Below are 23,934 nucleotides of genomic sequence, written 5' to 3'. Positions count from 1 at the left end.
CTGGTAAAGAAGACTACATGCAGTGTTTGTACCTAAAGCCACAGCATCTGAAACAGGAAATTCCCCAACAAGGGAAACCTTACAGTTCTTACCTGTGCATCTGGTAAGCAACTGAAGCAACAGCATGAAAATATTTTATTAGGAAAGGTTGTAAAGCTTAAACCTCCTCAATGAAGTATAAGTGTTTCTAGCATGTCATGTGGTCTACATTTTCAAAGTAATGGTTAAAATTAATATCACTTCTTAGTGAAGTAGAATTGGCTTTGTTGGCACTGATCCTAAATGCATTATAAAATTGTTTCCCTTTGATTTATTTTTAATCATTTTAATAAATACAAACCTAGCTTAATACAGTTCAGCCTTTGTTTTAAAAAAAAAGGGGAGGGGTTGCAAAACACTTGTCAGCTGGGTTTTGGTTTTGATTTTGTAAAACTTCAGCACCTGGATTTAGGTTTTACAAACTCAAGGTTAGCTGAGATCCAGGTCTCATTTTATCTGAACTCCTGATATTTGGAGGGAGTCTGAGGAAGATCTGAATAAATATTTTCCATTTTATTAAGTCTTCATTAAAACTAATAATACAGATATTCTGTAAAGAAGAGAACACTGCTACTTGTGGATACATGTTGGAAAATGCAGCTAGCAATGAGCCTTATGACAATAGAATCTTGTTCTGGTAATTTGTGGTAAAAGGTTTCATGCAAATGATTATGTTGCACACAAGCGATGGCAATAATGATAACTTGCCCCTTGGAAGTGAGGTGCTTTTTCATGTTCAGTAGCCAATCTTGAGTTTAAATTAATTTTGATTCTGGTAATGAACATTTATTAAATCAGACTATCTTGTGGATCGTATGCATTCCGGGTCTGATCCAAAGCACATTTAAGTAAGTGGAAAGATTTCCAATGACTCCAATGGGCTTTGCCTCAGGTTTGTACTGAGATTTTTTGTTAAAAAGGGAACATGTACATTACATAGTCAAAACTATCTCTCTTAATAGTTGTAATGCCCTGTGTTGAATTCATCTGGTGGCTGGCAGACCATTCTCTGGGAGGATTGCAAGAGTCTGGAACTTGCTCCCTTCTAGTCTGAAATAGACCAAATTTGGTGACTTCTAGGGTACACTATAAAAGACGTCTGGTTGATAGGGTCTAAGGAGAAGGCTGAGGTTGTGCTTCCTAGAAGATGAAGGGGTAGGTGTCTGGCTGGCCTGCCCACAAAATTCCTGTGGAAAGTTTTAATGCTGCTAAGGTTTAATTGTATTTACTGCATGATTAATGATATTAGGGTGTCTAGATCCTGAGACGGGGTCCCTATTTAAAATCTAAATAAATAGAATCCTATTAGGTGGCTGGTTGTGTAGTTACAGGTGCAATTGTTAGGAGCTGTTCTGCATTTTGAAAATGTAAAGAGCTGTTACTACTCAGCTCTTTTTGTACTTGCTGAAAAAGCCAATTCAGGCACATTTTTAAAATATCTTACACTCCACCTAATTGGGACCTTCTTAATTGGGGAAACTGACTTAATTGGGATGTCTCCCAGGGAACCAATTTAAGCCTAATGAGGCTTCATGGTAGTGACTGCTGCTTAATAGGAATGGTAATTCCACTTGATTGGTTTCAGAGTAACAGCCGTGTTAGTCTGTATCCGCAAAAAGAAGAACAGGAGTACTTGTGGCACCTTAGAGACTAACAAATTTATTAGAGCATAAGCTTTCGTGGACTACAGCCCACTTCTGTATGCATCCGAAGAAGTGGGCTGTAGTCCACGAAAGCTTATGCTCTAATAAATTTGTTAGTCTCTAAGGTGCCACAAGTACTCCTGTTCTTCTCTTTCCACTTGATTGGGACACTGCAGGGGATGAACTGGTGCCTATGCCTCTGTGTGTTTGTCTCCTGTTGGTTCTAACTGGTGCTTAAAGTGGTCTGAAAAAAGTGTTGGGGGGAGGGGAAGAGGTCTATCATCACCGTGACATCTGCCCATCCCCCTGCACAACAATTAACATCCCCCCAACTCCAAATCAATCCTGCCACCCATCAGTTCTGCCCCCACATCTGTTCTGTCCCACTGCCACCTCACCTCCACTCCTCCGTCAGCTCCTGGGGCTTTTAATCCCCTCTTTCCCAGGCTGGGGAGGGGGCTGCAAGAGTTCCTTCTCCCCCTTCCCAGGCTGGGTGCTGCAAGGGGGGAGGAGGAGAGGCGCTATCCCCTTGCTCACCTCACAGGAGGGGAGGGGGGAGGGAGGGGAGCTACCCTGAGCTGCTGGGCTCTTTCTCCTGCCTCCTCCCCTCCCTTGAGAAGGGCTTGGGCTTCTAAGGGGAAGGAGGAGAGCTCTGCCTGCTTCCTGCAGCAGCTCCAATTGGTTGCTCTTCCCCAGGAGAGGTGGGCAAGTGGGGAAAGCAGCCACACCCAGGTGCCCCCCCCTTTAGCAACAGGCACCCCTTTAGCAACCCTGCTTGCTTTTTGGCCATTTTATTTCCCAGGTCTGCGACCCGTTGTGAGCGGCCCGCTTCAGCTGTCACATATGCAGCAGTTGATAAAGCCTGTGATGTCTTTTGCAGACAAATCTGTAGTGTGGGACAATAATCCAAGTGCGAGGCTGTGGAGAGACAAGTGTAGGAAGCCTTGCCAGAGGATTGGGGGGAAGGGCTGGGTATATAGGCACCGGTGTGGAATAGCATGAAAGGACACATGAGGCAAAGTGTGGTAGAGATTTCCTTAATGCAGTTGTGAGGGAAAGCAGGGACCAGAGGTGCTGACTTTCTGATTTCTGCAGAGGTGCTTGACCCCGCCCCCGCTCCACCCCTTCCCCCAAGGCCCCACCCCATCTCTTGCTGCCCCCCAACCCTCTCCTCCCGCCCCATTCCGCCCCCTCCCCTGAGAGTGCCCCGCCCTCACTCCGCCTCTTCCTGCCCCCCTCCTCTCTCTCCCCCCCAGCACCTCCTGTCCGCCCCTGAACAACTGATCAGCGGCGTGCGGGAAGTGCTGTGGGGGACGGAGAGGAGCTGATCAGCGGGGCCCGCCAGTGGGTGCTGAGCACCCACCATTTTTTTTCCAGGGGTGCTCCGGGGCTGGAGCACCCATGGAGTCAGTGCCTATGGCAGGGACAGTTGCAGTCCTTGTACTAGGTAGGAGCTTCCTAGCAGTCCTGGGGATGGAAGTCACTACCAAAGGAAGGGATGAGGCTGTGGATCAAGCCACCCCTCACCAGTCCATAGAGCCAGATAGATGCATGGGGAACTGTTCCTCAGTCCCCTCTCTTCACCCCTGCTGTGGTGTTGTGGCCCTCAGCCGGTGCCTAGATGCCAAATCTGATCTGAAAGGAACAATTAGGAGAGAGGCTGCAATGGCAGCATAAGGAAGGGGAGAGGGCATAAGATGGGATAAGATGGCAAATATGGGAAGAAGAAGAGCTGTGCAAAGTTAAATCTGAATTCATGTGAACTTTGCCACCCTCATGATCTGAACTGGACCCAAATTTCAGCTCAAGTGTCCCTTTAATTAGATTTGTAATAGGCATCTGTATGGCCCTCTCAGCACTTGCACAAATCCAGCTTTGAAAACACAGACACACTCAGCTGGCCCAGTGTCAACAGTAAAACGCTGCCTCCCAGCCCTTCCACAAAATACTAAAGCTACCCTGCCTCAGCCCACTGACTCCATTGAATTGGCCCTCTCAGAAAAAGCTGGGGCCTACAGGTCAAGAGACTTGCCCGCTGTCAAAATGTGTATGATCTGCATTTGTGCCAATAAAATCTACTGCACCTGCCCTAAAAAAACACTGACTTAAGACAGTAGGACACAGTACTCCCGAAGAGAGATGATGGCCTTCAGTATGGCAGGGTGGGGCCTAAGGACATGTTAGAACAGGGGGGCTTCCAAATAAATTGTTTTGTTTTTGTTTTTTTCCTGCCAGGCAAAGTGGGGAAGAAGAGAGAATACAGGTGAAAATTATCACAATTTTTGCTGCAAGAAGCAGGGGCGCCATTTAGGGGGGACAGGAGAGGGCTTTAGCTCCCCCTGAGTTTCGTAGGGAGGTCTACTCACCCTAGCCCCAGACGGAGCTCTTAACTGCAACATCTTGAGTGTGAGATGTGATGAGTTCAGAAGCTGGGAGCAGCACGCCTTTGGGGCAGGGAGTTTGTTTATAAACAGAGGCAGGGTGATTAAGATAACAAAAGGCTTATCATTAAAGTAAATTAAGGCTCATTAGATGATCCTGAAAGCACTTCAGTTAAAAGATAGGAAACAAAGGGTAGGAATAGAAGATGAGAATGGAAAGAGGTAAATAGTGGTGTCTCTCAGGAGTCTGTACTGGGACCAGTCTAAGGGCATGTCTTCACTAGCAACGCTGTGTAATCGTGGTATGACTAGGGTGACCAGAGAGCAAGTGTGAAAAATCGGGACGGGATGGGGGGTAATAGGAGCCTATATAAGAAAAAGAACCAAAAATCGGGACTGTCCCTATAAAATCAGGACATCTGGTCACCCTAGGCACTGCACAGAGAGCTGTCCCAGTGCTATAAAAAAAACACCTCCACAGGGGAATAGCTACCAGCACTGGTGCACTGTCTACACTAGGGGTGGGCAAACTACGGCCTGCAGGCTGAATCCCGCCCATCAGGACTTTGGATCCGACCCTCAGGATTGCCCCCCGTGGTGCTGTGGGCCCCATGCCGCTCTCAGAAGCGGCCGGCACCACGTCCCTGCAGTCCCTGGGCCGGGGGGCAGAAGGCTCCGTGTGTTGCCCTGGCCTCTGGCTCCACCCCCCGCAGCTCACATTGGCCAAGAACGGGAAACCGTGGCCAATGGGAGCTTCAGGGGAGGTACCTGGAGGCGCGGGAAGGGCAGCGCATGTGGACCCCTCCACTCCCCCCTCAGGGGCCGTAGTGCTTCCTGAAGTGGGACAGGGACATGGCAGGCAGGCAGGGAGCCTGCCCTGGTCCTGGTGCGCGCCACTGCCACCCCGGAACCACTTTAGGTAAGTGGCGCCGGGCGGGAGTCCGAATCCCTCCTGCACCCCACCCCCCAACTCCCTACCCTAAGCCCCCTGCCTGCACCTCGCACCCCTCCTGCACCCCAACTCCCTGCCCTGAGCCCCCTTGTACACCCCACAACCCTCCTGCACCCCAACTCCCTGCCCTGAGCCCCCTTGTACACCCCGCACCCTTCCTGCACCCCACCCCTCTGCCCTGAGTTCCCTGCTGCACACTGCACCCCTGTGCACCCCAACCTCCTCCCCTGAGCCCCCTCCCACACCCAGCACCCCTCCTGCACCCCAACCCCCTCCTCTGAGCCCCCTCCCACAGTCCACACTCCTCCTGCACCCCTGTCCTGAGCCCCCTCCTGCACTCCGCACCCCTCCTTTGCACCAATCCCTTGCCCTGAGCCCCAGGGCTGGCTTTAGCAAGAGTGGGGCCCGATTCCTGGGGGCGGGGCTTGCTGCAAGCCCCGCCCCCAGGACCCGAGCCGCGCCGCCGGGGGGCCCCGAGCCGCGCCGCGCCACCGGGGGGCCGGGGGGACCCGACCCGCGCCGCGGGGGGCGCTGGGGGGACCCGACCCGCGGGGGGGCCGGGGGAACCCGAGCCGCGCCGCAGGAGCCGCGCCGGGGGGGGGAATCCCAGCCGCGCCGCGGAAGCCGCGCAGCGGGGGGGATGAGGGGCCCCGAGCCGCGGGGACCGGGCCGGGCCGGAGCCGGGCCGCGGGGGCCGGGCTGGAGCCAAGCCGGGCCAGAGCTGCTGGGGCCTGCGGGATGGGTGCGCCTCCCCGGAGCCCTGCCCCCACCCCCACCCCTCCCCACCCCAGCTTACCTCGTGCTGCTGGCCTGCCCCTGCTTCGTCTCAGACTTCCCGCGAATCTCTGATTCAGGGGAGAGGAGGAGGGGCCGGGGAAGTGAGCTGGGGCAGGGCGGGGTTGATAGCTGCAGCGCGGGGCCCTCTTGGCCCGGGGCCCAATTCAGCCGAATCGGCTGAATCGGCCTAAAGCCGGCCCTGCTGAGCCCCTTCCTGCACACCGGACCCCCTCCCGCATCCCGCACTCCCTCCCGCATCCCAACCCTCTGCCCCGGCCCTGCATACAATTTCCCCACCCAGATGTGGCCCTCGGCCCAAAAAGTTTGCCCACCCCAGTCCACACTGCTACTTTACAGCGCTGAAGCTGGTAGCGCTCGGGCAGCTCGGCTCTTCAGCTGCATAGAGCTGAGGTGTCTGGGGGGAGCAGCAGCCGCCACCGCCGCCGTGGCCATGGGGGAATCCGCCTGCAGCTCCCCCCAGACACCTCAGCTCTGTGCAGCTGAAGAGCCCAGCTGCCCGAGCGCTACCGGCTTCACGGTTTGCCGGGCAGCCCCCAGACCGCCAGACCCTGCGTCCCCGGCCGGGTGCTTCCCCTCCCGGGCTCCGGCTGCGCTGGGGAAGTGCCCGGCCGGGGGCGCAGGATCTGGAGGTCTGGGGGCTGCCTGGCAAACCGTGAAGCCGGTAGCGCTCGGGCAGCTGTTTCGCATGGCTGGGAGGGAGGAGGGGGAATGCGGGGCGCTCAGGGGAGGGGGCGGAGTTGTGGCAGGGTCTTTGGGGCAGGGGCGGGGAAGAGGCGGAGTTGGAGCGGGGAAGGGGCGTGGCCAGGGCCCCGTGGAGTGTCCTCTTTTTTTAATGTTTAAATATGGTAACCCTAGATAAATGCAAAGTAATGCACTTGGCAAAATATTATCCCAACTATACATACAAAATGATGGTGTTTAAATTAGCTGAACCCGTCAAGAAAGAGATCTTGGAGTCATTGTGGATAGTTCTCTGAAAACATCTGCTCAATGTGCAGTGGCAATTAAAAAAGCTAACAATATTGGAAATCATTAGAAAAGGGATAGATAATAAGAGAAAAATATCATATTGTCTCCATATAAATCCACAGTACACCAACATATTGAACAGTCCATTCAGATTTCAGAGTAACAGCCGTGTTAGTCTGTATCCGCAAAAAGAAGAACAGGAGTACTTCACCCCATCTCAAAAAAGATGTATTGGATTTCAAAAAGGTACAGAGAAGGGCAACAGAAATGATTAGGGGTATAGAACACCTTCCGTATGAGGAGAGATTAAAAAGACTGGGACTTTTCAGCTTGGAAAAGAGATGACTAAGGGGAGATATGATAGAGGTCTATAAAATCATGGATGGTGTGGAAAAGTTGAATAAGGAAATGTTATTTGCTCCTTCACATAACACAAGAATTTGGGTCACCCAATGAAATTAATAGGCAGCAGATTTAAAACAAACAAAAAAATGTGTTTCTTCACAGTCAACCTGTGGAACTCTTTGCCAAGGGATGTTGTGAAGGCCAAAATTATAACAGGGTTCCAATAAGAACTAGATAAGTTCATGTAGGATAGGTCCAGCAATGGCTATTAGCCAGGGTGGGCAGGGATCCAACACTATGTTCTGCATGTCCCTCGCCTCTGGTAGTGGTAGAAGCTGGTAGTGGGCAACAGGGCAACTTGATGATTACCTGTTCTGTTCATTCCCCCTGGGGCACCTGGCATTGGCAACTGTTGGAAGACAGGGCTAGATGGACTATTGATCTTGCCCTGTATGGTCATTCTGATGTTCTTATATAGAACCCAGATGTATCTGCTCCCTGCTGCTTCCCACTAGACCTCACTCTCCTCCCAGAGCTGGGATAGAACCCAGGAGTCCTGACGGGGTCTTTCTCTGCACGGAGTTAGTAATAAAGTAAGAATATACATTAACATTTTAAACCTAACCAGTGTCCCTTAAATGATTTGCCACAAGATGTCAGAACATGTTCTTATTAAAGCTGAGTGGGTCTAATATTTATTTAAATTTCTTTCCTTTATAAAGGAATTCGATACAGGGCTCCTGTCAGCTAATTGTTAAGTTATCTGTCAAAAAAAATAGAGTTTAAGTGCCTAAGTAGCCCAAGGATTCACTGTTAAAGTTGCCCCAACCTACCAAAATCTGAAATGGTGCTCCTGGCAAAAAGTTGTTTGACCATTTCAAAGGTCTCACTTAGAATATCAGGGTTGGAAGGGACCTCAGGAGGTCATCTAGTCCAACCCCCTGCCCAAAGCAGGACTAATGCCCAGACAGATTTTTGCCCCAGATCCCTAAACGGCCCCCTCAAGGATTGAACTCACAACCTTGGGTTTAGCAGGCCAATGCTCAAACCACTGAGCTATCCCTCCCCCCACTTCTTTTCTTATCCTTGGTGATTTATCAGCTGCTTCTGATGCTGGTGATCTGTCCCTTCTCCTTTGTTGCCACAGCACCTGTGGTTTCTTTGACTCAGTACTTTGGACATTCTCGTCCTCCTGATCTGGCTGATGTTTCAAGCAAGGTGTCTTGTCATAATGGCCCTGCTCTCGCTCAGCCTCCTTTGGTAGAGCTTGAATTGGACTGGGCTCCAGCAACATGGTGGCATAGCCCTTTTGGCAGCAGGCGTTTACATTCTAGCCTGCTCTTGCTGAGGCAGCTCTTCCAAATGGCAAACTCCTCCACTACTCCCAAATGGAATTGAGGTTTGCACCTGCCCAGAGTGTTTTTTTTTTTAAGGGGAGGGCAACTCATGCACGAGTGTGCACACAAAAACATTATCTATAGAAAGCACCCCCTTCCCATCCATTCTGCAAAATCCAGATCAAAGGGACTAGTAATGACTCTTCAACCAACCCCTGCTGGAAGGGAAAGGTAGCAGCTAGCAACAGGGCAGAACAGCTAGCAATCCAAAAGTGAAGTGTGGGGAGCAGAAGCACAATTTTCTGTGAGCAGGGAAACTTTGGAGAGTCAAATGAGTGGAGGTGTAAGTGCTGGGAGGGAGGGAAACAGTGACTTGCATGAAGGAAAGAAGAGAGACTAATTGCAGAAGTGGGTGGCATAGAATGATTTTAGAGAAAGCAGAGCAGGGCAGAGCCAGCAACTTGGAAAGCAGTGCAGAGCCAGCACTCTCAACGGCATAGCTAGACTAATATCCAGAAACATTTGGAGTAGGGGAGAGCAGGTCCATAGCTAAAAGACATGCATGGAGAGTCTGTGGCATGCTGGTGGGGAGGTAATGTAAATTTAAAGTCAGGATCCTGCAGAGGGAACTAGAAAGAGAGATGAAAGACACCTAATGAATAGCTGTCTGCAAATTATTTGTCCTTCTCGGTATATGAGCCAGCCAATGTCCATTTAGTTCTCTACAGCATTATAACTGTTCATTGCAGGTTTTCTTTAAAAACTGGGGGAATTTTTCCCATTGACTTGGTTTGGCTTAAACATTAACATAGTGTTGGGCTTGTCTGAATTTATTTACATTTCCCCAGTGGAATCAAAATGTCTCAGCCAAATTTGACTTGTGTGTAAGGGATACAGATTCCTAGGCACTTGGCCATCCTGTGTGATGCATACAGGATTTATACGTGTAGCTTATGTTAGCATTGAAGAGGAGGTGCTTGCGTAAGTTCCTTGTGCACTGAGAGAAGAGACTCCTTTATTAGTAAGTCAGTTATAAGCTGCAACTTTCTTTGCCAAAACATGCATTAGAAAAATAATTAGCTTTGCATTTAGCACTAAATGAGCCTTGTTAATGACTACTGTCACAGGGCAACCACATCCTGTTTGGAAGGAAGAAGGGCTTTCTTGGCCTACCTCATCTCATTTTAACTCAACAACTGTCAAGTCTTCACTAGAGAAACACACTCGATGGCCTCCAGCAAATGTCATGCCCTATTGGAGATACATGAAATCTGACACTAATAATGTGAATAATTATTTGCTGGGGATTTAAAAGGTATTCTCCAAAGTTCACTTTGTACCCTGTAGCTACTGTATTAATTTGTTATATATGCCGTATATACTCGATCGTAAGCCGGTTCATTTATAAGCCAACCCCCTCAAGATGGATAAGTAAAAATGGCAAATTTTTATGACCCATTCATAAGCCGACCTTATAATTCAGGGGTCAGCAAACTTTGGCTCCCGGACCATCAGGCTAAGCCGCTGCCGGGCTGAGACAGTTGGTTTACCTCGAGCGTCTGCAGGCACGGGGGTAAACCTAAGTAAACAAAATGTCCCGGTGCACCAGCTGCTTACCCTGATGGGCCAGGACAGTAACTGGTGGGGAAATTTTTTTGGGAGGGGAAGCTGGGGGTCAGGGGAGTAACCCCTGTGACCACCCCCCACATGACTCCACCCCTAACCCGGGACCTCCCCACATGACCCCTCCCAGTGTAACCCCTCCCACCCTACCCCTAGCCCAGGATCCCCACACTCTCCGCATCCCATCCCACCTTACCTGGGGTGGGCCGGGGAGGATGTCTCTGGCCCGGCCGGAGCTGCTCCAGCAGGCCGGGCAGTGCGGCTGCAGACTGCCAGCCCCGGAACTGCAGCTGCTTCGGAGGCTGGGGGGAGAGCAGCGTGGCCAGAAGCAGAGAGACTCTGGCCCCGCCGCTTTCCTTCTGGCTCGGCTGCCTCTCCTTGCCCCCTCTGTTGGGGGGGGGAAGCTGTGTCCTACCTTTCCCCCTCTCTATACCCATTCATAAGCCGACCCCCTTCTCTGATGCTCCCCCTTTTTACTAAAAAAATGTGGCTTATGAACGAGTATATACAGTAATCCCACTCTGAGCTCTTTTTGGCATGCTCTTGCAAAGTGTCAGATTGACTACTTGGAGACCACTGCGTGCCTCCATGGTAGTTGTCTCCATGCTGGGACCATGAAAGGCAGCATAGCCCACTGGAAAGGGCACTTCACTGGGACTCAGGAGGTGTAGGGGTCTGTTCCCAGCCCTCCACTGACTGGTCAGAGGTGATGTGTGGGAGAGGCATGGTCACGTACCCCCCACCCCCAATTTGCTGCTTGGCTCTTACCGAGCATGCTCACATGGGCTGAGCATGCTCAGTAATACTACTGAAGTCAGCTGCTCTCACTCTTCCTCCCTCCTCTCCCCTCCCCCCCCCGTATTGGCAGGCATGGGCCATTATGATCTTGGGCAAGTGCTCTCCCTATGCTTCTATTTACTACCCACTTCCTACCCCTTCTGAAAACAGCCAGAGAAGAGGGCCTAGTGACCCTGACAACAAAATCTGCTGGGAGAGTGGCAATCCAGCTTTCAGTCCAGAAGTGTTTGCCTTGTCGGTTTAGGTTATAAGCTTTTCAGGGCAGGGACTGTCTCTTACGTGTTGGTGCAGTGCCTAGCACAACGGGGCCCTGATCTCAGCTGGGGCCTCTAGGCACTACTGTGATGCACATAATAAATAAAATCTGGACCTGATACTCTGTTCTCTACTGAGGCTGCCAATTAATGTGTTAATTCTGAAGTTACTTTTGCCATAGGTTTTGGTCCACTAGGAACTAAAGCCATACTGTCAACACATTTCACACCAAATGGTTAAGATGATAATGACTTGCAGCCATTTTATGACCAGGACCAGATTTGAAGTGATGCCCAGAGAAGAATGTCTCCTTGGCCTTAGAACTAAGTCCTCCACTCCCCTGTTGATATATAGTTGTTGAGTAACAAATAAAGTAGTTATGTTAATTTTATAGCAATACAACACCAGCGGTAAGTGTTCCTCCCATTGAAGTGTTTTTGGTGTAGAAGTCACTATGTATCATAATAATACTATCCACCATTTGTTTTATCATTCGCAAGCATTTCCAGCACATACAGGAGTTTACTATTTTGCATGAGATATTTTATGCCTCGTGTGTTTTCATTATTTTCACCTTCTTTTTCTTTTCTGATCCAGATTCCAAAGATTCCAAGGAGAAGAATAAAATGGAAATCCTATATATATTGGTGCCAAGTGTTACTATTCCCCTGGCCATAGCCTTGTTGTTCTTCTTCATCTGCGTCTGCCGCAACAACCAGAAGTCTTCCTCCCCTCCCGTACAAAGACAGCCCAAACACGTCAGAGGGCAAAATGTAGAGATGTCCATGCTAAATGCATACAAACCAAAGGTAATCGGGCACCTGATTTCTGCCTTGTCAATTGCTGTTTCGAAGAGCATGGAATTAGCATGGTTTGCTCAATCCAGAATTGAAACATTACCCAATTGATTTCTATCACACCATCTCTGTCCGTGTCGTTGGCTGCACTTTTTGAACCTTCTGTTGTCATCAGCATACTATATGTTGTACTGTGCAGCATAAAGCTAATGGTCTGTATAGCTTTGGATGAAAAGAAACTCAAGCTTGCTTTAACGAAGTAAGCAACTGCTTGTGAAGTGGCATGGAGGCCTTGTTCTAGTTAGTAAGTAATGGGGGGAGGAAGATGCATTCTTTCATTTTATTGGCTGTTTCAGAAAACACTTTTTAATGGATCATTTGTATCCTTGCCTCACCTGTTATTAGCTGAAATCACTTTAAAATGATCTCCTCCTTCTATCTTCAAGTTTACACATTCTTTAGAGATATTTGCAAAATGAAGCACCAAAACCTATTCATATTTACAGCCCGCCTTACTGAAACATAGGGCCCCTCTTCCCTGACTCCTAATATGGTTCCTCTTTACTGAAACTCCAAATTCGTGAAGCACTTTTTTCCAATTTAAAAAAAAAAGCCGCACCGAGCAGTTAAGACACTGAAAAAATGATTAGCAATGACCTCATTGTTTATTAGCCGGGCAGGGGCTGGAAATGTCCAGGGCAGCCACCTGCATGGCTGGATATGGGGCTCTGCCACTTCCAAGCAGGGGACTATCCTGAGTATCTAAAACATAACACATTAGAAACCTGTGTAGAATAATTTACATCAAATTGTCTAGATGTACTGTGGGCAAGTTGTTATTTTAGTTAGAAAACGATATAGCAAAATGAATCCAAATTCAGGCATTAGGAGCAATGCAAATTGTGCATAACCTTCCTTCTATAAATATTGCTGTACACGCTAAAGATATTCTTTCAGAATGATGGCAGTTTTAGTCGCTCAGCCTAAGAAAAGGAGGTTACACTTACGTTTCCGGATCTGTGCTCTCCATATATGAATATGTTTGTAAGTAGAGATCTGTTTTAGGTTTAATAAAGCAATCGTGAGGTGTGCCTACTGCTTGCTCTTCAGTGTCAGCTTCATAGTCTTAGGTTATGAAGAATTAGTCAGCAGAGGGTCCAGGCAAAATTGTTTAAATAATCCATTGTGCTTTGAATTTGCAGTATGCCCATGTGACAGGGAGTCAGGCTTTAGGACCCCTCAGGGGGAGAGAGAGGCAGAGCTATTCTGCTGACTCATGGTGGAAATTTGACCGGGGTAGTTTTTCTCTCTCTCATGGGCAGAAGCAACTGGGGAAAGAGACGGATATAAAAGGACCTTGCAGGGACAAATCCTAGGAGTAAGCCAACTCTGCAGAAAGTTTAGATTGAAGTTTATATTTCGTCATTAAGTTAACAATAAAGGTAATCCCACAGCATCTACTGTGTGGAGAGAACAGAGTGCTGACTTTGCCAGTTCAAGTCATTCATTCTGTATTGTGAAGTCTTGTTATAATTTCATTATGTGAACCTTACTTAGAAAAATTTAACTGTAGAACCTTATTTAGAAAAATAAGTTTGTGGATTCAAGAAGGAAGATGGGTTATAAGAAGACAAAAGGATACTGAAAAAAACAGAGCTGGGGCCCAAACCAGTAAGCATCTGGTTCTGAACTTCCTCAAGTTTCAGAAGTGTTTGAATCCAGGATTTTCATTTGGGTCACTCGTTAGTGAAAATACATAACTGAAGAAGGCTGAGAAGATGGCATGCCATGGCTGCCCTGCATGGTTACACATGTAATGCAAACAACTGTTTTTAGTTCATGTTTTATTTAATCTTCCTTACCTGAGATCATGCCTTTGACTCCATGTGAATCTTTATACCATCATTTTATCATTCATGGGTCAAAAAACTATGCCAGCTCCTCCTCTTCAAGATTTGTACCAGGGACAGGGAACAGTAAAAGGTTCAGAGGTTTCATACAGCAAAGCACTCAAACATTCTAATATTAACCAAGCCTTAGTCTTTAATCGCTAGAGTCTGCAAACATTAGCTGCAAAAAGAAGAACAGGAGTACTTGTGGCACCTCAAGTACTCCTGTTCTTCTTTTTGCGGATACAGACTAACACGGCTGTTACTCTGAAACTTAAACATTAGCTGGAAATTCTAGAGGAAACCTTTGTGAGATTTCTGTTTGTTTTTAACTGGTTATTATCGCTGCTGGAAAGCAGTTAGTTCTAACCAGGTATTAGACCATTTGGGGAATGTTTGTGTTCGGGATGCACTATTCTACACAATTTATAAACCATACATGCAGTCTCTTGCTGCTGTGTTATATAGGTGCTAAATCAGCCAAAAATTGATCTATGGTACTTAACATTACAAATTAACTGAGTCCAATAAACACACAGAACATAGTCCCTCATTTTCATCATTCTGCCCCTTAAAGTAGAAGTCAGTAAGTTGAAAAACAAAAACTAACCTAACCCTAACTGTAACTTCTACTTTAAGGGGCAGAATGATGAAAATGAGGGACTATCTGTTAATACCCATAGAAAATCATGATATAAGTCTAGTGTGCAATACAGTACACATTAGATTAAAGATGTGCCTAAACCAAACCCCATGTCCAAATCTCCCCTTCACTGGATCCAAATTTTGAAACTTAGTCCTTTCTTTGTGTTAGATACTTGGGAGGAAATCCTGGCCCCACTGAAGTCAGTGGGAGTTTTGCCATCGACTTAGTGGGGTTCAGGTTTTACTCTTGACCACCAACATATTAATGCTTTACATACACAACGTGGGCAAAGTGTCTTGCCCATAAATGTCTGGAAATATAGACCACAGTGTTTTCTTTTCATGTTTAAAATGATATGCTGCAAAAACCACCTGATTTCATTTATGACAATTGTATATTTTCCTGTTGGGAGAGTGGCTGGCTGTCCCACTGACACAACTGTTTTGGCTGCCTTTCAAACAAATTTTTAAAAAAGAAAAGAAGTAGAATTCTATTTTAAAATATTGTATCCAATACCAATGTCAACATTGGTTAAAAACGTTCTAGCTCATACTGAGGTGGATGTGTGTTTACTCTTCCAAATAAAAATGTTAACATTTAAACCAAAAGCCTGTTTCAGTTTTAAGGTACTTAATTGCCTTACAGAATATAATAAACTGAGTCCATCTTGTCATTTAACTAATGGAAGCAACTGATAAAGAGATAGAAGCAGTGGGCTTCATTCTTTGTATTTTCCCTTTGTACTTTGTTTACTTTGGCGTGATGCCTCGTATGTATTTTACACTTCTTTACATTTTGTACACCACTGTCTGACAAATACTTGTCAAACAAAAATGAAGCAGATTTATAACCGCTTAACTTGAAATGAGCCTTCCTGCCAAAACTTTATGACTTCATTTTCTTTCATAGTTTTCCACTATGTTGGTTCAAACAGACAAACCCTGCCTGAGGTCAGACAGAGGTCATTTCACTTTCATTACTAAAATATAATTTACAATATGCCAGACCTAAACAAGTTTTAGCCTAAAGGATTTATATAATATAAACCATCTGTTCTTCAACAATATAGCTAATTTCCTGCCATCACCATACATTCTACTGGCTGCTTGTTTAAATGTCCTTATGATTTTATTTTTTTACTTATGAAATATTTATCTAACATTTGTAAGTGGTCAGTACAACTAGAATTCATTTACTCTGAGTGCGCAACTTTAAAATTATTTTAATGTCAATTTTTCCATATTACTTATGCAAAAAACTGCATTGACAATATTCCAGGAAAGCAAATGCTAATGTTTCTGACTACACTGTTTTACTGAATGTGGATTCCAAACTCAGGTGCCTACCTTTAGGCTACCAAGTCCATAATTTAGGCATCTCAGTAAGTGACCTGATTTTCAGAGGTGCTGAGGTGCCCACGGATGTTAACTTCTAAAAATAAGGTCGCTTATTTAAATGTCTAAATATGGATGTACCTGTCTAAGTTAGGCAACCAAGTTTGAAAAAAATTTGGCCCTCGTTTCTATTCTCCTTTGACCAAAGTCTGATGTTTTTCCAGCTGATTCTACTTTCTTGATTTTTGGGGGGGTGGGGGAAGGGGGAGGAGCTTGTACACTCCCTCAAGTATACAGAGAACTAATCTCTTTTGTACCCCAAGGGGTTAATAACTAACTCTAGGATGAAACTTAACTGAGTCCTAAGTCAGAGTTAAAACATAAATTTGCACCTAACATTATATGCCCTGGTCTCTCAAAGCTGGACGTAAGCATGTGTGTAGCCCAGCTGCCATCAATGGGACTAGTCGTGTGATTAAAATTAAGTCCATGTTGAAGTTCTTCGCCGCACTGTGACCATAACCGAGCCTATATTCAGCCTTTGTTCACCTGCATCTAGTCTTGTGTAAAGGATGGAAAGTTATTTTTAATTTTGATATGGGAAAATCCTCCTCCCTCATACACAGCAGGAGTAAAGAAGCATTCAGTGAGGAACTGCCTGGGTACTAGAGTATTGGAATCCCCAGCCTCAACCAGGCTCCCAATACTTCTGCAATGTGGTCACAGCAATATCTCTGCGAGTGGTGGCAGCCCACACTTCTGTGGACGGAGCCACTACAGAGCTTGGATCAACAATACAGAGTGTCCCTAAATGGCTTCTTCACTGTCTGGTCTCCCTACCAGCAGAAGCACACTATTTCTACTGCCATTTGAGTTATAGATACTATTGCAGGGAGCTGCAGGTTTGTGGCCTTGCTGAGAGAATAAGTCTCTAATTTAGGTACCTTTTTGCCCCAATTATTATAACCTATTCTTTGATTTGCTGTTTTAACAGAGCAAAGCTAAGGAGTTACCTCTTTCTGCTGTTCGTTTCATGGAGGAACTGGGTGAATGTGCTCTTGGAAAAATCTACAAGGGACATCTCTATCTTCCAGGCATGGATCATGCTCAGCTTGTTGCTATCAAGACATTAAAAGACTTTAACAATCCCCAGCAGTGGACAGAATTCCAGCAAGAAGCATCTCTTATGGCAGAACTTCATCACCCTAACATTGTCTGTCTCCTAGGTGTTGTGACTCAGGAACAACCCATCTGCATACTTTTTGAGTATATGAATCAGGGAGACCTCCACGAATTCCTTATCATGCGATCGCCACATTCAGATGTCGGGTGTAGCAGTGATGAGGACGGTACTGTCAAATCCAGTCTGGACCATGGAGATTTCCTGCATATTGCAGTTCAAATTGCGGCAGGAATGGAATACTTATCCAGTCATTTTTTTGTCCATAAAGACCTTGCTGCTCGCAACATTTTAATTGGAGAACAACTTCATGTGAAAATTTCAGACCTTGGACTATCAAGAGAAATATACTCAGCAGATTATTACAGAGTTCAAAGTAAGTCCCTACTCCCGATTCGCTGGATGCCACCAGAAGCAATTATGTATGGCAAGTTCTCTTCTGATTCAGATATTTGGTCCTTTGGTGTGGTCTTATGGGAGATTTTCAGCTTTGGACTCCAACCATATTATGGATTTAGTAATCAAGAAGTCATAGAGATGGTCAGGAAACGACAATTATTACCATGCTCTGAAGACTGTCCTCCCAGAATGTATAGCTTGATGACAGAGTGCTGGCATGATCTTCCATCTCGGAGGCCAAGATTTAAAGATATCCATGCCAGGCTGCGTTCTTGGGAGGGACTTTCAAGTCACACTAGCTCTACTACTCCCTCTGGTGGAAATGCCACCACTCAAACAACTTCACTCAGTGCAAGCCCAGTTAGTAACCTAAGTAATCCTAGATACCCTAATTACATGTTTCCAGCACAGGGTATACCACAAGGCCAAATTGCTGGGTTCATTGGACCACCAATACCTCAAAACCAGCGATTTATTCCAATCAATGGATACCCGATTCCTCCAGGATATGCTGCATTCCCAGCTGCCCACTACCAACCACCGGGCCCACCCAGGGTAATTCAGCACTGTCCACCTCCAAAGAGCCGTTCGCCAAGCAGTGCAAGTGGATCAACTAGCACAGGTCATGTGACTAGCTTGCCTTCTTCAGGATCCAATCAGGATGCAAATATACCTTTGCTATCTCATATGTCAATTCCAAGTCATCCAAGTGGAATTGGTATAACAGTTTTTGGAAACAAAACTCAAAAACCATACAAAATTGACTCTAAACAGTCATCCTTATTAGGAGACTCCAATATTCATGGACCTAACGAATCTATGATTTCTGCAGAGTTGTAAATAAGTCAGGCCTTTGTACATATAACTATTTACAGTACAAATTAGAAAAACGTAGAAAAGATTTATATTCAAATATTTTATTAAAGATTTTTCTGGTTGTTTAACAGACTTTTGCAACAAGTATCTTCTGTGAAGTTTAACTGTGTTTAACAGGATAGGCAGACACCAACCAGATAAAAATCATTGTGGTATTAACACACAACAATGTGAACAGACATTTTTTTTACGTACCAAACTAATGTTTATTTTAATAAGGGACAAAAACAAAAAAAAACTTTGTGATGACCATCATACACTTTGTCACAACTGTTTAAAGCTCTTATATGGTTTATATCACAGAAACTTTATTATTCTGAAAACATTTTAATATTTGTCAATCACTTTTTTTTAAGAGATGCAAATGTTTAGAGATTTATTGGGTATGCAATTCACTTCCAATATCTAGTTTAAACATTTGTAAGTTTTTTTCAGTCAAGAATGGCGTTTCAAATACGTGACTCAATGTTGACATCTGATGGCTGGATTAGTTATTTCAGGTAGGTTTTTGTTTTTCACCTGAGGTGAGAGTCTGAGTTCATATTTAAACCAAAAAATCTGCATAAAATGTCCTGACATTCAGTAGAATGAGTTATCAACTCACAGGCTACTAAAATAATCTGGTAATGTCTGCTAAAAATAGATGGAGTTATAAGAAATTGCCTTTAAAGGAAATTAAATTAAGAATTTTAATTTCAAAGCATGAATCAACTGGTTCAAGTTAATATTTCATAATTTTATATGTGTAGTTATAACAGAAATTTTGTATCCTTTTGTTGCTATGCAACTGTTTAATGAAAAAGCTCCAAACCACAATTTTATAGAAGACAATCAGTTTTCCCAAGAAGTATTTATTGTTTCAGAGCAGTACATAATTTCAGTGACTATGACTCCAGAAACCCCTAAAAATGGGAAATCCACATTCCATCAAGGATTGAAAACATTTATGGCAATTTTGTCTATCAGTTAAAATAATGTGAATTAAAGTTAACTTTTTACTTAGAAAAATGACATTTGTATTACTGAAATTAATTCAGGTATAATCAATCTAGATTATTCATTTTGAAACCACTTTAGTGATTTACAAAAGTACTATGTACGTTACATCTTTTCACAATGTTATTTGTATTAAAATATCTTTTGTGTCCACACAATGAAAACAATCCTTTGCTCAGTTGACAATGTTGTATAATATGACTTTATTTTTCACATCTTTTTGCACAAAAGTGTTTTGTATAGCAGAAGTGAAATACATCTCTGCATTTTATATATTGGTCTGTTTCTTTTTTGTTTTTAACCTGCTGTAGATGTTCTTGAAATATATTATGGTGATATTCAGCCACTACCTTATACATATATTTTGTTTTTGTTTGTTTTCACTGCATGCATTTAATCACTGTATTGATGATTGATTTATTAATTATGGGCATTTCAATTAGGCAAGCATGAAAATGTAATACCAAAGGCTATTTTATACTGAAAATATGTGCATTTTTGTATTTCACACACCAGAGATGATATTAAACACTGATTATTTTATGCTGCTGTTTATTAAAACATTGTTTTAATATTAAAATCAGTATTTCCTGAATCTTGGTATAATAGGTATTTGGAAAACCTAATCTGATAGAAGGCCAAATCCTGCTCACTTTACTCGAGCAAGGAGTCTATTAAAAGCCAGAACACCTCATCAGCTGAGTAAGACAAGCAGGGTTTTGCACATCATATTTTATGACAATTGATGTGGAAATATACGAATCCTTAAACTTTATTTAAAACCTGACCATGCAGATATTTTGGGAAGATACTAAAAAGACAGCAATAATACAATTACACTGAGGAAATAATGCATTCTGTGCTATTCTCTGTGGGTGACGTTCAACCCTGGAAGAGAATTCCAGCATACCATTTAAGCTCCTTGTTAAGGTCTTAAGTGAGACTTCAGTGCTGCCTATATGCCAAAGCTCTGCACAGTGTGTACGTGTGGGGATTTATGGCCCAGATCTTCAAATGTATTTTGGCACCTAACTCCCATTGATTTCAGTGGGAGTTATGCACCTAAATACCATTGAGGATCTGGGTGTACGTGTGCAACAAGAACCTCATTAATAATTATGCCATAAGTACTTTTGTGACCATGTCTTCAATTTTTCATATATACTGAGCCCATGGAGCTGACATGTAATTTCCAGGTTAATTGTATTCAGATCTTGAATTGCAATTAAGACGTTTGCTGTATTTAAGGTTAAGTTTTGTTTTTGAGGCAAAGATCAATCACTAATTCCATCTATACTAAACTTCCACCTGGCTGCAGGCTACTATTCCTCCAAACCGTAAGTGTTAGAAAATGGATATTTTGAACACTGGAGTTTTGTGTCCTTTGATCAAACTTTTATCTCTGTGCCCGTACATAACAAATTATCATTTCATTAGTAAAATCAAAATGTTTGGGAAGATCACTTTCTCGTGCACATGTGACGCACACACCTTTTTTTTTTTTTTACAATCTTGTTGATGTCCTGCTCAATGCAAGATGAATGCATTCTCCTTCCTGGTTTCCACTTTTCTCCCTACTCTTCTCCCATGCGTTTATTAAGTAGTTGCATCACTGCAAACGTCTTATGCATCCTAAGCCTCAAACATGTTGAGAAAGTGGAAGCTAAAATTTTCATCTGGAGGTTTCTTGGCCTATGGCATTAAGGGCTTGAAAAACACCAGTGCCATCTTGAAGTCAATCTGCCACTTTATAGTCATCTGTTCTGAGTACAAAGGAAAATGCATGCAGATAATTAAGCGTCGTGGTACTGGAGTTATGTTGCTGTTATAAAATCTTCAATAAATAAGAACACAAACTGTACTTAAAAAAACACCTTTGTACTGTGGCTGGCGCATGGCTCTCCATGTAAAAAACATGTTTGAAAGTGATACCAAGATTCTTAATTTTGGTTATTCTTATCAAATGAATGCCCTCAGTGAATGAGAGTATGAAGAAACCAAAAGCATCCTCATAACAACTCCTACCACGTACTATATTACTACTACTACTACTACGAGATTCATTGGTTTGAGAAGAACATAATGTCCACATGACAAGAGAAAGTCCCTAGTTAGCTAGATCCATCAAAACTGGTGTACTCCTATCATGCATCTGACATATACCACAGCAGGCTAACTGTGTTCCCTAGTTGCTAAAACAACCACCAATAGTCATATCAGAAACTGCTGTGAAATCAAGTATAAACCACACATAAGCAAAAATGTACAAATAATAATGCTGCAGATGCTTAGCACCCTGATAAACATATCACTTGTTTAGGTGCCTATAGATATAAGTGCTTAACTTTATACATACCAGTTTGAAAATGTGCCTACTGGAGCAGCAGTGGCAGGCTTGAAAAGAATCTTTCACTACTTTTTGGTTTTGCATAGAAATACATTAACTCCAACCCTCACCCACTCACAGTTATATGTAGTTTTTTCTTTACTAGAAGATTACCCGCTGCAGAGATCTGTCAAAGAATCATATATACTTACATTTTGTAACAGCTGTAAGATCTGCTTTGAGCAGAAAACCTGTAAACCCTCAAGCAGAGCTTTATCCCCCCTCGGTGAATGAAGTTTGTGAATTCTGGGACTCAAATCCTAGACTTGACTCATAGCTTGGATAATGTGGAAATTAAACTGCCAAAAAGTATCAGAATGTTGGGAATTCCTGTTTGGGTGGAAATTCAGAGAACCAAATATCGTTTTTGCATCACAGACAAAGCCCACTACCGGCTGAGTGAACGGAACCCCAGGCCGGCAGGAGGCTGAGCAGGGCCAGTGGCCAGGACCCCAGACCGGCAGCAGCCGGCCAGGACCCCCTGGTTCCCCCCTCACCGCACTTGGGTTCTGCGGCTCCCGGGAGTGTGAGCCGCTGGGGCGTGGGGCCCTGAGCCTGCTGCGGGAGGGGCGGCGGCTCACACTCCCAGGAGCTGCAGAGCCCGAGCGCAGTGAAGAGGGAGCCGGGGGGTGCACGGGGACCACCGCCTGCATGCATCCGCTGCACGAGCCCCCCGGGGGGGGGGCACCAGGCCACAGCCCAGGCAGGTGCACCCTCCAGCTCCTCCCTCACCGCGCTCAGGTTCTGCAGCTCCCAGGAGTGTGAGCTGCCGCTGCTGCCCCTCCTGGCGCTCCCCCCGTCCCGCTGCCTCAGCTTTCTGTGGGGGAGGGGCTGTTTTGCCTCCACATGGAGCCAGCGTCTGACCGGCATGGGCATGGTAAGGGAGTCCCAGGGAGCAGGGGGAGGGTTGGATGGGTCGGGAGTTCTGGGGATCCTGTCAGGGCGGGGAGTTGTTGGATGGGGCGTGGGAGTCTTGGGGGTCTGTTTGGGGGTGGAGGTGTGGATAAGGGTTGGGGCAGTCAGGGGACAGGTAGGGGGTAGGGTCCTGGGGGGCAGTTAGGGTGGGGGGGGTCCCAGAAGGGGGCAGTCAGGGGACAAGGAGCAGGGGGGGTTGGGGGTTCTGACAGGGGCAGTCGGGGTGGGAAGTGGATGGGGGAGGGGCTAGTGCAGAGCTCTCCCCTCTTTTTTGATTGTTGAACTATGGTAACCCTAGGCAAGGGGGGAGCCAGGCTGGCGCCCACATACATCCACTGCAGCCTGCAGGGCCCCCGGGGGGGCGCTGGGCCGCAGCCTGGGTAGGAAGGACGGGAGGGCAGCTGCTTCCCACTAGCGGCGCCGCCGCCTTTGCAGGGTTGCTGCCCCCATGCACTGCGCTGGCTCCTCCATGGCTGGGGCTCGCTGCTGCCGCAAGCGGAACGCTCTGGCTCTCCGGTGCCTCCGGAAGGCGGCTCCTCCCTGCCGAGCTGCTGCAATGGCCCAAGCCCAGCAAAGCCAGTGAGTGGACTCGGGACGGGGGCCACCGGGATGGGGTGGGGAGGGCTCGTGGGGGGGCTGTGCACCCTCCAGGGGAGTTCAGGGGGCGGCGAGGGGGGAACCTGGTCTGGGGAGCAGCCCCTGGGCAGGCTAGCCCCTGGGGTCTATAAAGGCTCGTTGGGATTTGCCCCTCAATGAACCGATGTGCAAGGAGGAGCGCGCAAGGTGGAAGTTTCGCCTAGGGCGCAAAATATCCTTGCACCGGCCCTGCCCCAGGGGGTGCGTGAGAACCACTGCACTAAACTGATAAGATCTGCATTTTAATTTAATTTTAAATGAAACTTCTTAAACATTTTTAAAAAACTTGTTTACTTTACATGCAACAATAGTTTATAGACTTATAGAAAGAGACCTTCTAAAAACGTTAAAATGTATTACCGGCACGCGAAACCTTAAATTAGAGTGAATAAATGAAGACTTGGCACACCACTTCTGAAAGGTTACCGACCCCTGGACTAGATGATCATAGTGGTCTCTTCTGTCCTTGGAAATCTATGAATCTCTTACAATAACCTGTGAAACATATTGATGGATCAACAGTTTATACATGATACTTAGATTTCAGCAGGGCCGGCTCTGGCTTTTTGGCCGCCCCAAGCAAAAAAAAAAAAAACAACGGTGCGGCCAGAACGGCAAAGCAAAAAAAAACAAAACAGTTATCTGTGCACTGGAGCACAGGTGCAGGGGGACCGGCGGGAGGGTGGGGGAGGAGCGGGCGGGAGAGAGAGAGAAGAGGGGCAGCCAGGGCTACAGTGGGG

At 45.8% G+C, this 23,934-nt stretch overlaps 1 protein-coding gene across 3 annotated transcripts in view; it reads left to right on the top strand.

Moving 5' to 3' along the window:
* ROR1 (receptor tyrosine kinase like orphan receptor 1) overlaps positions 1-19,800 on the top strand; it is a 252,394-nt gene extending 232,594 nt beyond the window's left edge. For all 3 annotated transcript variants that reach the window (XM_054038421.1, XM_054038422.1, XM_054038423.1), the window contains 2 exons: positions 11,738-11,949; positions 16,801-19,800. In XM_054038421.1, coding sequence (XP_053894396.1) covers positions 11,738-11,949; positions 16,801-18,225 — 1,637 coding nt within the window. In that variant the 3' untranslated portion in view covers positions 18,226-19,800. The remainder of the gene's footprint in view (positions 1-11,737; positions 11,950-16,800) is intronic.
* Positions 19,801-23,934: the final 4,134 nt, after the last annotated feature.

This window comes from Malaclemys terrapin, chromosome 8, assembly GCF_027887155.1.
Source record: "Malaclemys terrapin pileata isolate rMalTer1 chromosome 8, rMalTer1.hap1, whole genome shotgun sequence".
Lineage (NCBI taxonomy): Eukaryota > Metazoa > Chordata > Testudines > Emydidae > Malaclemys > Malaclemys terrapin.
The sequence above is the reverse complement of the archived record's forward strand: the minus strand, read 5'-3'. Positions and strand labels throughout refer to the sequence as shown.